The sequence below is a fragment of the Oryctolagus cuniculus genome, chromosome 7 (assembly GCF_051225735.1).
Source record: "Oryctolagus cuniculus isolate XC-2025 breed Fujian yellow rabbit chromosome 7, ASM5122573v1, whole genome shotgun sequence".
Taxonomy (NCBI): Eukaryota; Metazoa; Chordata; class Mammalia; order Lagomorpha; family Leporidae; genus Oryctolagus; species Oryctolagus cuniculus.
Window position 1 is genome coordinate 109,851,743 of NC_142873.1, and position 17,221 is coordinate 109,868,963.

The following is a 17,221-nucleotide window of genomic DNA, read 5'->3' on the forward strand; positions in this document are numbered from 1 at the left end:
GAAGACCTCTCTGTCTCTCTCTCTGCCTCTGCCTCTCTGTAACTCTATCTTTCAAATAAATAAATATATCTTAAAAAAAAAAAAGATCCTATCAGTGTGGGATCTATCCAGTAGCCACTGCTTGGGATGCACACATCCCATATCAGAAGGCTGTTTTGTTTTGTTTTGTTTTGTTTTTCCTTAAAGATTTATTTATTTATTTGAAAGGCAGAATTACAGAGAGGCAGAGAGCGACAGAGAGAGAGGTCTTCCATCCACTGGTTCACTCCCCAGATGGCTGCAATGACTGGAGCTGTGCCAATCTGAAGCCAGGAGCCAGGAACTTCCTCCAGGTCTCCCACAGATGCAGGGGCCCAAGGACTTGGGCCATCTTCCACTGCTTTTCTAGGCCATAGCAGAGAGCTGGCTCAGAAGTGGAGCAGCCAGGACTTGAACTGGCGCCCATATGGGATGCTGGCACTGCAGGCGGCGGCTTTACCTGCTATGCCACAGCGCCAGCCCCTAGATGGCTGGTTTAAGTCCTGGCTGCTCTGCTTCTGATCTAGCTTCCTGCTAATGTGACTGGGAAGGCAGTAGATAATAGCCCAAGTACTAGGGTCTCTGCCACTCATGTGGGAAATGCAGATGAAATTCCAGGTTCCTGGCTCTGGCCTGGCTCAGACTCGGCTGTTACAGGCATTTGGGGAATGAACCAGCAGATGGTAAGTATCTCTTCTGTCTCTCCCTCTGTCACTCTGCCTTTCAAATAAAAAAAAATCTTATCACTACTGTTATGATTGTATATCATAAATCTTATTAATCAAAGTGTAATATTATAAAGGAATATTATATATTTCTTATTGTTTATAAAATTTAAATTTTCAGTTAAAAAGAGATACACAAAAGAATTCCTTATATTAACAATGTATTTCCAACCTCCTTGCTCTTTAGATAAACAGATTTACCAGACTTCTAGTTGGCTGACTCTGACAAGCTTAAACCGTTTTTAGAAATATACATTACTACTCCAATGACAGTATTTGTGAGTTAATCTCTCTCTTGAGCACAGTCTGGCTTCCTCATACTTCTTGTTCTCTGATCTATACATAGTTGGAGAAACCTTCTGGTTTCCCTCTTTGACCTTTGGTCCCTGGCTTAGATACACAATTTTACTTCCTAAATGACAATCAATTTTGCTTCATTCTTAGCGATATTCTTTGTCCATCTTGGCACTTTTGACTGCAATAACTCTATAGATGGACTTCCTTAATTCAAATCAAACACAAAAAACATTAAAGAATTCTTAACATATATAAGCAACTTCGTGGAAACCTCTTAATTTTTCAGTAAAACTCTAGCTTGTTGGCCCTTTGCTGCCCTCTCCTGACAATGTTAGGTCCAGTGTATCAAGAGTTAGGACTGCCTCATCTTCTGAGCCCCAAAGGGTACAGGCTGAAAACTGACATTATAATTAATTCACATTTTCTTTCTTTCTTTTTTTTTTAAAAAGACTTATTTGTTTATTTGAAAGGCAGAGTTATAGCGAGAGAAGGAGAGATAGAGATAGAGATAGAGATAGAGATAGAGATAGAGATAGAGATAGAGATAGAGATAGAGAGAGAGAGAGAATCTTTCATCCATTGGTTCACTCCCCAGATGGCTACAACAGCCAGGGTTGGGTCAGGTCAAAGCCAGGAGCCAGGAGCCAGGAGCCAGGAGGTTCATCTGGGTCTCCCATGGGGGTGGCAGGGACCCAAGGACTGGGTCATCTGCCGCTGCTTTCCCAGGTACATTACTGGATCACAAGTGGAGCAGCCAGGACTCAAACCAGCACCCAAATGGGATGCTGGCATTGCAGGTGGCAGCTTAACCCACTACACCACAACACCAGCTCCAATTCACATTTTCTTTTAACTTAAGTATTAGGCCAGCTATCAGTTTAAGGAAAATAAATATTTATGTTTTAAGTCTACAAACATGCTAACCCTTTTAATCTAATCTAAATGCAATAATAATATTCCACAGAGAAGTTTGACTTCTTATTTCTTAGGAATCAAAGGGTGAAATACATATGTATATTATATATATAAATATAATTTTTACACATTAAAAAAAAGAAAAGTGCTTACCTCTGCACACAGCCCAAGCATCTTCATCACATTTCTCACCACTTGCTCTCAATTCAAAAAAATTATATTCTTCAAGGCTAAGAAGACCATTTCCATCTAAATCAATTACTTCAAATATATCTGATAAAGCTGACCTAAAATGATCAAAATAGCAAATTATTTTTTGTCTCTAAGACAGCTAAACTGAAGAAAATCTCTATGAGGATAACTTCCAAAACAAAGTAATATCATAGATTAAACAACTTTTATGGACAATAAAGTTAATATTACCCATATACAATTTTGACTCAGTTCCACATTATGTGAGAAAAACAGGCTTCCTAGGCAACCACTGAATGAACATAGTGGAACTCAATTCACAGTAACTCCCCTTCTTCCTTTAACATTTCTCCAACTTATTTTCTTCATTCTTCCCACCTGCAGCCACATCCTATTGTGTATATGTAAGGCACAGGAGAACTAAGTTTTGGATTTTGTATTTGACAGTTGTCAAAATTAAGACAGCAATAGTAGGATCTATTTCTTTTCTTTTTTTTTTTTTTCTTTGACAGAGTGGACAGTGAGAGAGAGAGAGAGACAGAGAGAAAGGTCTTCCTTTGCCGTTGGTTCACCCTCCAATGGCCGCTGCGGCCGGTGCACTGCGCTGATCCGAAGGCAGGAGCCAGGTGCTTCCTCCTGGTCTCCCATGGGGTGCAGGGCCCAGGCACTTGGGCCATCCTCCACTGCACTCCCTGGCCACAGCAGAGAGCTGGCCTGGAAGAGGGGCAACCGGGACAGAATCCGGCGCCCTGACCGGGACTAGAACCCGGTGTGCCGGAGCTACTAGGCGGGATCTATTTCTAAGGGCAGCATATAATGAGGGGAAATTAGCAGAAGTGAGACTAAAGTGGATTTGCCAAATATATGAAACCCAGACATGAATGATAATTCTAGACCTATGAATGGAAAGTTACGTTAAAAAAGACTTATTTATTTTATTTGAATGGCAGAGAGAGAGAGAGAGGAAGGAAGGGAGGGTGGGATGGAGGGAGGAAGGAGAAATAGGGAGAGGCAGAGAAAGGGATCTTCCATTTTCTGGTTCACTCCCCAAATGCCCACTACGGTGAGAGGTGGGCAGATCATGACTTTGATAGTCATGACCCGTAACTTCTCCTGGGTCTCCCATGTGTGTGCAGGGGCCCACACATTTAGGCCATCCTCTGCTGCTTTCCCAGGCACATCAGCAGAGTGCTGGATTGGAAGTAGAACAGCCAGGACTCGGACTGGTGCCCATATGGGATGCCAGCATTGCAGGTGGCGGCTTTATCAACTACGCCACAGTGCTATCTCTGAAGGTCACTGCCAGACACCTAGTGAGTAAGTTGAGTGGAATTTAAGCATGATTTTTTGATGTATGTATACACTGCAGTTAATTTAATGAAGCTGATTAACATACTCGTTACCTCACATACTTACATTTTTGTGGGGAGAACATTTAAATTCTCCTCTCAGTAATTTTCATGTATGTAGTACACTGCGATTAACTATAGTTACCATGTTGTATGATAGATCTCTTGAACTTATTCTTCCTGTCCGAAATTCTGTGTCTTGTAAACAATCCTTCCCCCTCCATTCCCAGGCCCTTTAACCACCATTCTACTCTCTGCTTCTCTGAGTTTGACATTTTTTTAGATTCCACATTCAGTATTTGTCTTTATGTGCCTGACTTGTTCGACTTAGCATCTCCTCTAGGTTTATCCACATTGTTGTAAGAGTTGGGTTGTAAGGGTTGGATTTGAGTGGGGGCTGGCCAAAGGAAAAGGTGGAAGACAGGTTACTTACATATCCAGTCTAGATGTTGTACTTCTAACCTTAGCAAACAAAACTTACCTAAATTCCTTTGTAAGAAATAATTTTCCTGTTTCATCTCTATATACAAGTAGGGCTTCTTCTGGTACCGGCTTTCTTTCTTTCTTCAGTCTACAGCCAGTTGTGGAAGGAATTAACCAGTAAATTCCAGGTCCTAGTTCACCAGTCCATCCAAACACCTTTTCTCAAAAGAATTAAACAAAACAGAATAGAATAATGATGAGTTTTAATGAATTTTAAATTTTTTTCCTGAAAGACAAGCATTATCAATGACTTTTCAATATTTATCAACCATATTATAGTTCTATCAATCTTTTATAAGCTTCATTTTTTTTTAGCAGTAACCCCAGTACAAGACATTTAGAAGGTGGTTCACTATATAATGTTAAAACAGTTGTCTAAAACTCTAAGGTAAGAAGTTATATCTCTTCTAAATTTTCCCTAATAATCTTCCTGATAATCTTCAAAATCATCTGTGATGCAAGTATGTTCAACAAGAAGCAAAGAGAGCAATTTTAAGATATCTTTTATACAAACATTGCCTTCTGTTAAAAAAAAATGAAGAATATCCCAGATTACAGTTCCCTAACTTGATTCAAGTAGAAATTCATGAATTATAAATCAGATTTCAATGACACAAAATAAAAATTAAATATATTTTAAAGAGTTCATTAAATCTACTTTCCATGAAGTTGTTTCCTGTCAAGTGTTGCACATTTAAAATGAGTGCCAGGTTATTTGTATAGAAACAAAGCAAGTGCTATCTTGTACCTCCTGGAAGCTTTCTGGAGCCTAAAGGCTTCCCATAAAAACCAGGGGTCGTCTATGTCAAATACATTAAACCTAAGCATTTTCTAGTTATGATAGCTAAACAGTAATTTGCTCTTCAGCGTGGATGAGCTATTGAATACTGAATCCAAAAATTCCTTTAAAAACTCCAAAGACTAATACTTAAAACAAAGCTGCTCATCCAAATTCTGGGTTTCTTCCTATATCTGTCCTGAAAAGTCAGAGGAACTATCAGAGGTGATTATGTCCCATTTTGATAAAGAAGCAATTCAATATAACTGATGATGATTTTAAAGACCAAATGTCACCAAATCTATTCTTTGGAAATTAGAATCCTTTAGAATGGCCTGATATCCAGGAAGGAGAAAACATTATCTTGCTGCTTTCCATTTGCCTCCCTTATCCACATACAACTTTGAATTATTGTGGATAGAAAATGAAAAGTTTTTCCTGGGCACAAAACTATTCTTAAAGACAATAAGTGTTAAACTTAGAAATGTCAATAAAAAACCTTTATAAATACGACATGAAGCCTACATAGTAAAGAGATAAGCAGAAATCCCTTCAAACTTTATTACTGCCTAGCTATGTACTAACTTTTTTACACATTCAATCTCATAAGAAAGTAATTTTACCCAAAACAAAATGGGAAAAGCTATTGTTTTGGACAATGTTTTATTTTTAACTTAACTTTGTAATAAGTTCTGGAGAAGAGTTTAGTCAAAACATTCCCTTCTGCCTTTTATTTGTTTCTTGCCTGTAACTATTCTTGTCTTTTAGGAAGCCTATAATAAAGACTTCTATATAACATTCCATCAGGGAAATGTTTGTCTGGCATAGGTTCTATATAAAGATTAAATATGATATTGCAGTAAGCCCTTGAATAGTATTATTTCTGTTGTTGTACAGCAGATGTATTTTGTAGTCCTCATAAAATAAATAGCCACATTTATGTATCTGACTCACATATTCGGGCTCTGAGTAAATACATAATTAGAGCAGATCCGAACAATCCCAAGGGCACCATATAAAAACATTTAAAAGCATTGCTTCATATCAATGTATTTTTGAACTCTATAATATGAGTCAAGCCTGAGAATAGTAATCTTGAAGGTTTTCTATTTTGCAGTAGTAAGTCTAAGTATGAAAAACATGTACAGCAACTTTTCTGAAGTTTTGAATTATTTGCATTTAAGGGGGAAAGAGCTTTCATCAGTCGTATTTGTGAGTCTAACAACAATAACTAAATGTTCATTTGTGAGGAATGACGGCATTTAGAGGAGAGGAAAATGCAATGTCATGTAACTTTGAAGTTAAGAATCTAAGACTACTAATTAATCTTCGACTCTTAATATATCTCAGTGGCCGGCACTAGGCTAATCCTCCGCCTGTGGCGCCAGCATCCAGGGTTCTAGTCCCAAGTTGGGGCGCCAGATTCTGTTCCGGTTGCCCCTCTTCCAGGCCAGCTCTCTGCTGTGGCCCTGGAAGGCAGTGGAGGATGGCCCAAGTGCTTGGGCTCTGCATCTGCATGGGAGACCAGGAGGAGGCACCTGGCTCCTGGCTTCAGATAGGCGCGGTGTGCTGGCCGTGGCGGCCATTTGGGGGGGTGAACCAATGGAAGGAAGACCTTTCTATCTGTCTCTCTCCTCTCTCTCGCTGTCTAACTCTGCCTGTCAAATATATATATATATATATTATATATATTTCAGTAAGAAAGAGTCCTTCATAAGTAATAAAACATATATAATCTCTGTCTTTAAGTACTATTTATATCTTAATTGAAAGGGAGAATATGAGAAATTAAAAAATAAATACAGAAAAACTATTATTTTCTCCAAAATTGAGTTTGTCTTGTATTTCAAAATTAAATATTAGAAAATAAATGTACATACTTCTCTATTTTGTAGTTCAGTAAAACACAAGGGCTGTAGATTTGCTTGACTCTCATTTTCCACTAGAATATATAAAGCTGTATCAACCGATAACCAAGGAGATGGTTTTCCTATAAACAAAACAACCCAAATGACTTAAAGCAAGCAATCACTATTTATTTTTTCCTAACTGAAAAAAAGAAGTTAGTGGCTTTTTCTCTACTTGAATCTTGATGTGAATGAGATGGGAGAGGGAGTGGGAGATGAGAGGGTTGTGGGTGGTAGGGAAGTTATGGGGGGAAAAAGCCACTGTAATCCAAAAGCTGTACTTTGGAAATTTATATTTATTAAATAAATTTAAAAAACCAAAATAATAATAATTACCAAGAAAAAATAAAAAATAAAAGAAATGCATACCCCATTTTAATAGCTTAGGATTTGTAATAACCCATATACCTACATAGAGTGACCGCATGGGAAACATTCGCTACAAAGTCACTTTCTAGAAATCATAACTTTTCTTGAAATCATCAATAGCTGAGGCTGCAGGTCAATTGAAAATTTTAGGAAAATCAGACCCTTTCTGGTGGAGATGGGATGTAGGTGTCAGCTTATTTGTGGTAGACACAGGAGGAAGAGATATCAGACAGCATTTACGTACTCACAATTCCTATCTCTAATAAAAACTTTCCCCTGCATGTTAGACCTATATAACCAACTATTTGGCATTTGCATATGAGGATTACAAGAAAGAAAATACAAAATTGCAACCACAAACAAAAAAATATATCATGCTCTAACTGATGAAAATCAAAGAAAAAGAAAAAACCTTGACTATTGGTCATGGAGGGAAAAGTCCAAGTCCTCATCACAGCAAACAAATCTCTACCCAGTTTTGTCCTTGTTCCTCCCAGTCTTACTCTCCTACTGCTCTCTCCTTGTCTGCTCAAATGTAGACACACCAGCCTCTGCTACACTCTCCACACCAGCACCTGCACCTGGAATGCCCTGCCACCTCTTCCACTCTTCAGTCATTCTTTACACATCTCCTACACTCAAAAAGCTTACTCCTTCCTTGCCTTCTGTGGAAGACAGCAAGAATGAGATGCTATTTGCAATATGATACTGCAGTTCCTCCATCAAGAGATCAAGTCTATTACTCCATTCTATTAACCTAGACTTGCCTTGTGGCAGGCTAAGAACAACAGAATATAACAGAAATCACACTGAGCCAATTCTAAGTCCAGACCTATCGCCCTTTTGCTTTTTTTCCTCAGATCCCCGTTACATCATGAGGACAAATCTAGATTAGTTTTCTAGAGGATGAGAGATTACATGAGGCAGTCTAGTTGTCCCAGCTAAGACCCTGTGCATACAGACTCATGAGTAAATACATGTTTAACTGTTTTGAGTCACTGACTTTTAGGGTAGCTATGCAACAGCTGGTAACCAATACCCTTTCAAAGCCTGTTCATGTGTCAGGTTCTTAATGAAGCACACACCAATGATTCCATTTTTAATTTTAGGGGCAACACATATTCCTTCATTTTTCATAGTCCCTTCTTTACTTTCTGTTTTCTCCACAGAGCTTATCATTTTCTAACATATCATGTCATTTTCTATTTATTATGTTTATTGTTTCTCACGCTAAAATGTAAATTTAAATGTAAATTTTACAAAGATTTTTGTCTTTTTGGTGCTCTGATGTATCTTAAATACCTAAACTGATGCTTAGTATGTAAGACCCTCAATAAATATTTGATAAATAAAGGAATCTTACTCATGGGAACAGAAAATAAGCAACTACACTGCATTGTCACGACTATCTTCATTCTTTTCTCTGAAAAAATTACTACTGCAACTGTCATTTAAAAGTACCAACTCATGGAAAGCCAAGACACTGTGGCAAAAAATGACCTACATGAAGGATCTCTGTGAGAGCCCAGTGGAAAGAAGGGGCCATCAGAGAAGGATGTACTTTTCTCTGAAGGGAGGAGAGCACTTCCAATTTGCTTGTAGGCCTGTCTAAATGCTGATGGAGTTTGTGGACTCAAAAAGCTGCCATAGCCTTGGCAGCTCATGACAAGAGCCTCGGGTGATCACTGACATCATAAATAAGAGTGTCAATTGTTAAATCAACAACAGGAGTCACTGTGCACTTGCTCCCCATGTAGGACCTCTGTCCTTAATGTGTTGTGCTATGAGAATCAATGTTAAAAATTGTCTTCAAACAGTACTTTCTACTTTGTGTGTCTGTGTGGGTGCAAACTATTGAAATTTTTACTTAGTACAGAGTTGATCTTCTGTATATAGACAATTAAAAATGAATCTTACTGAAGAATGGGGTGGGAGAGGGAGTAGGAGGTGGGACAGTTTGAGGGTGGGAGGGCGGAAATGGGAGTAAGAACGGCTATATTCCAAAAGTTGTACCTATGAAATTTATATTTATTAAATAAAAGCTTTAAAAAAAAAAAGTACCAACTGCCAAATAATGTGTATACTGGGACTGGCACTGTGGCTTGACAAGTAAAGCCACTGCCTGCAGTGCCGGCATCTCATATGGGTGCTGGTTCAAGTCCTGGCTACTCTATTTCCCATCCAGCTCCAGGCTATGCCTTGGGAAAGCAATGGAAGATGGCCCAAGTCCTTGGGACCCTGCACCGATGTAGGAGACCCAGAGGAGGCTCCTGGCTTCAGATCAGCCCAGCTCTGGCCGTTGCAGCCATTTGGGCAGTGAACCAGCGGATGGAAGACCTCTCTCTCTGATTCTCCCTCTTTCTGTGGAGCTCTGCATTTCAAATAAATAAATAAATAAATTATTGTGTATACCACAAAATAGGCAGTGGAAACTTTCAAAGTCTCTACTTCCAGAGAAAAAAGAATGGATGTGGGAAGAATTCTCTAGTCAGAAAATATTTCTTTGTAAACAGATTTTTAAAAAAGACTGATTTAGACAATCAACATTAAAAGATAACTAGGGAGAGGCTGGCATCCCATATCAGAAAACTGGCTGCTCCCCTTCAAATCAAGTTCCCTGTTAATGTACCTGGGAAAGCAGTAAAAATGGCCCAAGACTTAGGTCCCCACCACCCACGTGAAGACCCAGACAGAATTCCTGCTTCTGGCCCAACCCCAGGTGTTTCAGTCATTTGGGAAGTGAAACAGTGGATAGAAAATCTCTTCCCCTCTCTCACTCTGCCTTTCAAATAAATAAATGTATCTTTTAAAAACAGATATTCGAGGAAAGCACACTTAGAGACAAGCTTGACTGATTTAAGAAGTACAAGATAGGGGTCAGCATTGTGAACTAGCAGGTAAAGCTGACGCATGTAAGCATTGTGGAGTAGCAGGTAAAACTGACACATGCAATGTTAGCATCCCATATGGACACTGGTTCTCGGCCTGGCTGCTCCACTTCTGATCCAGCTCACTGCTAATGGCCTGGGAAAAGCAGTGGAAGAAGGTGCAAGTGTTTGAGCCCCTTCCACATACTGATCTGTATGATCTGTATGAAGTTCCTGGCTCTTAGCTTCAGTCTGGCCCAAAACTGGCCATTGCAACCATCTGGGGAATCAACCCACAGTGAAAAGAAGATCTCTCTCGGCAACTCTAAGATCTCCAAAATAAATAAGTAAATCTTTTTTTTTTTTTTTAAAGTACAAGATAACCATTTTAGACAGTAGGAAATTTTACTTTTTAATCTAGAAAACAATTTTACCATGAAATAAAAAATTATTAATATGGTCTAAGACACAGAAATAGGACTTTGAAGGTTCTAAAAAAAAAAAGACTTGCACTTTCTTATCTCAAATTATATCCATATAGAACTTTTCTTAGACATATTGATTAAAAAAATTGACAACAGAAATAGCTTAGATTAGAAAGTAAAAAGTTAATTAATTCTATACCATAAGGAAACAAGGCAACATTTTTCTCACATTTTTAATAAAATGTTTTAAACACATACACAAAGTAGTTTGTTTGCTTTTTATATGATAAATAGTTAATGTACACACTAACTCTTGAAATGTAATTTTTCTTCCTAGGCAGATTATTTTCTTCATTAATTAAGACTATAAAATATTTGCAAAATATTCTAAACGGGATACATACAATTTAATGTTTTTAAAATAAACAGAAGAGTTAAACTTGCCTTCGACCTGACTCAGTTTTAATGGCTTAATTGTTAGATAAACCATGGACTTCTCAGGTATGTGCATCCTGTATTGATGACTAATGATTTTACCATCTTCTTCTAAGAAGAAGCAACCTTTTGATTGTACACATTGCCAATCCTGAAAAGGAAAAAAAAAATTTTTATTAAAAGCTTATTAAATGTCTCCTCAATACTATGTATATAGTACACTAAATAATGTAAAAAAAATTTGTCAAACATAATCACAGCCCTGCAGAAATGTCAGCATACTTAGGGCATTTGGCCCAGGTCCCATATCAGAATGCCTGAGTTCAATTCTCAGCTCTGGTTCCTGATTCCAGCTTCCTGCCAATAAAAACCCTGTGAGGCAGATGTGATGACTCAAATAACTGGGTTCTTGCCTCCCACAGGGAAGACCTAGATTGAGTTTCTGACTCCTGGTTTTGGCCTGGCTCAATCTTGACTGTTGCAGGCATTTGGGGAGTGAACCAGAGGAGGATAAGGACTCTCTCTGTCTCTCTGCCTCTCAAATAAATAGAAAAAAAATTAAAGATAATAAATACAAAATTGACATGGTACAATTCAATTATATTTGGTAGTAAAAGGTAGTAGGGATATAAAGGAATTATATATATGCAAAAAATACAATAACCTCATTTCCTAAAATCATACCTAGTACATTGTAGATGCTAAATGTTTAGTGTCAAAATGGTTAGTAGAGGCTTTTATGTCAACTGAGTGGCCAATGAATGAACTATGCCATGAAGGATTGACAGCATTTATTTGATGAGAAGTTAGGAAAAGACATAATGGAGAAAAGAAATAAGAAAATTAAATTCTTGAAAGGAGAGAAGTACTGAGGCAAAGTAATAAAATAAATACCCTGAAGTAATAATCTGGGAGACAGTAATGCTGGTACCCTAAGAATGATGGCATATTAAGGACCACTAAAACAAATATATTGAAAGAAAAAGTGATAGGACCCTGTATTGCTGGATAAAGCATCTAACAACCAAAAGAACTGTTACAAGTCTAGGTAACTAGAAGAATACTCAATAAAAATTTCATCTATAAAAAAATGCTGATACATAAAAACTACCAGTTTTGAGAAAGACCATTCTACATTGGATCTTCCATGTATCTCTTGTACCAGCCAAATCCATTCTCACAATCTGAATTAATGTCTATATGGGATATCATGACTAGCACCAAATAAAATCTGAAAATGGCATCCAGGACAGAAAATAAAGAATTCTTACTGAAATTATGAGAAAGTGGGCCATCACATAGATGTGTACACCAATGCTTTTTATCATTAGTAGGTTTGCCTATCTGTAATACAAGACATGTATCTGTTCTATTCCTGACTTCCAAGAATAGAATGAGGCTTTGAAGTACCTTTATGAAGGAAGATTTTGAAAACTTTCCATAAGCATAGTTAAATAATTAATTTCAAAAATTTAATAATAATTATTGAAAATTTACACTATAACAACATCACAAATATTTTTAATCTATTAGAGAAATATTTACTATGGTACTGAAAAGGGAAGACCAAAAATAATTTATAAAGGTATTTCTAGCTCATCCTTTAAAACAGGTTAAATTATATTAACATATTTTCATAATATATTTCATAATAATTTTAATATTTTTATTATTTAAATACATTTAAAGTAAAAATTTTTTAAATAGACAAAAATCCCTATAATTTCACCCATTCTACTTTGAATTTTATGTAATCCTTTCTAATACTGACCACATAAAAAAACCTAGGTTTTACATTTTAATAAAAGTCACTTTAAGTTCTGCTTCTAGATCTAATCTTATATGCAAGATTTTTTAAAAGATTGATTTATTTATTATTTGAAAGGCAGAGTTCCAGAGAGACAGAGGCAGACAGAGAGGGGTGGTGTTGGTATTCCATCTGCTGGTTCACTCCTCAAATGGCCATAATAGCTGTAGCTGAGCTGATCTGAAGTCAGGAGCCAGAAGCTTCTTCTGGGTCTCCCACGTGGGTGCAGGGATCTAAGCACTTGGGCCATCTTCCACTGCTTTCCCAGGCAAAACAGAGAGCTGGATTGGAAGTGGAGCAGCCAGGGCTTGAACCGGTGCCCATATGGGGTGCTGGCACTGCAGGCGGCAACTTTAACTGCTACGCCACAGCACCAGCCCTGCAAGATATTTTGCCATTGAAAAAAGAATAACATTGGAGGACTCAAGACTTTCAGATTTCAAAACTTACTATAAAACTATAATAATCAAAACATTGTGAAACTGACATAAAGATATAGAGATCAATAGACTAGAATAGATAGTTCAGAAATAAATTCTTAAATATTCTGTATAGCAAATGATTTTCAACTAAAATGCCAAGACCATTCAATGAGGTAAAGGACGGTCTTCTCAACAAATGAAGCTGGGAAAACTGAATATCTACATTCAAAAGAAAGATTTTGGACATTTACACCTTAAACAAGAATTACATCAAAGTGGACTAAAGATCTAAATGTAAATGCTAAAAGTATGAAACAGAGATTAAAACAAAGGGGGAAAGCTGACATTGGACTTGGCAATGATTATGTCACCAAAAGTGCAGGTAACAAAAACATGAATGGGACTTCATCAAAATTAAAAACTTTTGTGAATCAAAGGATACTATCAACAGAGTTAAAAGGCAAATTCATGGAATGAGAGAAACTGCTTGCAAATCACATATCTAAAATGGGCTTAACATCCAGAATATATAAAGAACTCCTACAACTCAACAATAATAAATAGACAAATTTTAAAATGGGCTTGGAGCAGATATTTAGCCTAGTGGTCAATATACTCCTGTCTCACATCTGAGTACTTGAGTTCAATTCCTGGCTCTGGCTCCTGATTCGTTTCCCACCAATGCAGATCCTGTAAGTAATGGAGTTCCTGCCACTGACGAGGAAGACCTAGATTACATTCCCTGCTCCTGGTTCTGGCCCTGGTGTGAGCATTTGGGAATGAACCAGCAAACTGGAGCTCTCTCTTTCTCTGCCTTTCAAATGAACTGAATGATCATTTCTTCAAAGAAAATATACAGATGGCCCACTAAGCACATGAAAAGATGTTCGACCATTACTAATCATTAGGGAAAGGGAAATCAGAACTACAATAAGATACCATTTCATATCTTTTAGGATAGCCACTATCAAAATAACAGAAAATAGCAAGCATTGATGAGTATGCACAGAACCTGGAATCATTGCACATTGCTCATAGCAATGTAAAATGGTGAAGCTACTGGAAAAATAGTTGGACAATTCCTCAAAAAAGTTAACACAGAATTCCATAGGATCTACTGATTTTACCTCTGGGTATATACTCAAAAGAGCAGAAAACAGGGACTCAAAATGTGTTTTTACATCAATGTTCATAGCAACATCGCTCACGATAATTGAAAGATAGAAACAATCTAACTGTCCATTAATAAATGAAGAAACAAATAAAATGTGTTACATATATGAATTTTTTTTTTACATTTACCTATCCAGAATGGTAAGGGATACTAGTTTTGAATTACAGAATATCATGGCCAGTGTCTTGGTGTAGTGAGTTAAGCTGCCACCTCCAATGCTGGCATTTCATATGGGTGTGGGTTTGAGTCCCAGCTGCTCCACTTCTGACCCAGCTCCCTGCTAATGTGCCTGGGAAAGCATCAGGAAATGGCCCAACCCCTTGTGTTCCTGCACATGCGTGGGAGACATGGATGAAGCTCCCGGCTCCTGCTTCAGCCTGGACCAGCACTGGCTGTTTCAGGCATCTGGGGAGCGAACCAGTGGATGGACAATTCTCTCTTTCTCTCTCACTCTAGAGAGTGAAATGTTGGATAAGAGTGCTCTCTATGTGTGTTTCTGTGTCTTTCTTAACTCTTACTCTCAAATAAACACAAATTTAAAAATATACAATTATTTTCAAATAAATAAATTTTTAAAAAAGAATTAAAGAATACTAAAGATAGAAAGTGTCTAAAAAGTAATTTAGTTGAGACTTCTCTTTTTATTGATGAAAAAGTCTGAAAGTTAAAGGTAGGCATGTCATAGTTCTCACTGATTGCAAAACCAGAGCTAGAACCTAGGTCTCTTTACTTTCTCTCAAGTCTACCAGTTCTATTCTAAGTTCTACCCTATTTAACAGTTATATATCAGCCCCACCATTTTTAAAAGCCAATTTTAGGGGGCCGGCGCCGTGGCTCACTTGGTTAATCCTCCACCTGCAGCGCCAGCATCCCATATGGATGCTGGTTCTAGTCCCAGTTGCTCCTCTTCCAGTCCAGCTCTCTGTTGTGGCCCAGGAAGGCAGTGGAGGATGGCCCAAGTGCTTGGGCCCTGCACTGGCATGGGAGACCAGGAAGAGGCACCTGGCTCCTGGCTTCGGATCAGCGCAGCGAGCTGGCCGCAGCGCACCGGCTGCAGCGGCTATTTGGGGGGTGAACCAACGGAAGGAAGACCTGTCTCTCTGTCTCTCTCTTTCACTGTCTAACTCTGTCAAAAAAAGCGCCAATTTTAAAAAGAAGCTCTGTGTTTATAATATTATAATAAAGCATATGTTTTGAAAAGATGTAGAGATTACACATTTTGAATTAAGTTCTCAATAAGTGTAGTTTTCTTCACCTTCCACTTGGTCCTTTGGATGCTGTCTCAAAACTGGAGAGTACTAATTTAGTTTGGATATGAAGATGGTAATATTATTATAAGTAATAATAATAATATATAATATATAATAATATAATATATAGATCATATATATAATATATATAATATATATTATAATATAATATAACATATTATAATTATAATTATATTATATATTATATATTTTATTATTATAATATTATACTATAATATTATAATACATATTATATATTATATATATTATATAGAGATGTTTATATTATATATTATAATATAATATACATTTTAATATATAATATACATTCAAATATAATATGCAATATATAATATATAATGTATTTATATATGTATTATATATTTGTACATAAATTATAAATATATAAAAATATATTTATATATTATATTATATATTATATAATATATTATACATTATAATTACATTATTATAATATTATTATATATGAAGCATATGTTATTACTAGGAAAATTTATGTCTCTAGTGTTTAGAAGTAAGCATTAAATTTTTAAAGAATTGTTAGAGTTAGTAAAAACACAATGTTTAGTTGATCTAAAACTTCTATAAAATAAACAGACTTTCAGTCACAAAAAGCAAGTTTTCTTTAGGACAAAGACTAAAATTTTATGGAAAAAAAGAGAAAAAAGTACTGATAAATTGGCTTATTCAAATAAATCAATTTGAAAGGATTACAGATTAAGTTGACAATTTGAATATTATGAGAAAAATGAAAGAAAGCTGAATTTTAAATTTTTTAGAATGATAGATTTAGAATTTCTAAGGATAGCATTGTAGCATAACAAGTAATGCCACCACCTGTGACACCAACATCCCATAAGGGCGCTGGTTCATGTCCCAGCTGCTCCACTTTCAATATAGTTCCCTGGTAATGGCCTAGTAAAAGCAGCTGAGGATGACCCAAATGTTTGGGCCCCCATTACCCACAGGGGAGACCCATATGAAGCTCCTGGCTCCCAGCTTCAGCCTGGCCCTGGGTTTGCTGTTGTAGTCATCTGGGGAGAGAACTAGCAGATGGAAGATTTCTCTTTTTCTTCCTTTTTTTTCTCTGTCTCCATCTTTTCCCTGTCCCTTTGTAACTCTGTCTAAATAAATAATTAAATAAATCTTAAAAAAAAATTCCATGCAGGTTGACACTATAAATAAAATAATGGCTTGTAATTCTTACAAAGGGCATGAGGTGGAGCTATTTTCTACCAATTCAGGTAAATTCACAGAAACCCAAGTAAACTAATACTTCGTTTCTTTGTTACATACAAATCTTATTTTCACTGATATTGTATAAGGAAATGCTGAAAAGTAAAAGCTACAAGTAGTAAAGCATAAAATTCTAGCTATGAAAGCAAATATATTAGTAAAGTTACTTTTTTCTCTTGGAACACGGTAGTGGACATGATTTGTTTTGACATACATATTCTGTATTAAAATTTTAGGCGAAGTATAATCATTAAGCAGTAGATCTACCATAGAGTTAGTCCTTGAAGGAACATAATATCATCATTATCATTTTTTATAAAGATACCCTATGTCACATACTTATTAGAAAACTATTTGCTTTTCAACAGGTTAAGAGAAGTAGGTAAAGAAAAAGCTACTTAGCTTTTTTGCTATTAAAGAATACTTAAAACATGGGTGGTGGGAAAAATTGATATGGATTGTTACCTAATGAAATGTTGAATTGATGAACATCTTGAATATGTGAAAAACTAAAAAAATTTATTTGGAGCTTTCACAAATATTAAAAAACA

At 36.5% G+C, this 17,221-nt stretch overlaps 1 protein-coding gene across 17 annotated transcripts in view; it reads right to left on the reverse strand.

Annotated features, from left to right (window-relative positions):
* EFCAB7 (EF-hand calcium binding domain 7) overlaps positions 1 to 17,221 on the reverse strand; it is a 53,291-nt gene that overhangs the window by 19,210 nt on the left and 16,860 nt on the right. For all 17 annotated transcript variants that reach the window (XM_008265127.5, XM_070078358.2, XM_089300529.1 and 14 more), the window contains 4 exons: positions 10,770 to 10,911; positions 6,638 to 6,747; positions 3,978 to 4,135; positions 2,109 to 2,242 (listed from right to left, as the gene is read on the reverse strand). In XM_008265127.5, the coding sequence (XP_008263349.4) occupies positions 2,109 to 2,242; positions 3,978 to 4,135; positions 6,638 to 6,747; positions 10,770 to 10,911 (544 nt within the window). The remainder of the gene's footprint in view (positions 1 to 2,108; positions 2,243 to 3,977; positions 4,136 to 6,637; positions 6,748 to 10,769; positions 10,912 to 17,221) is intronic.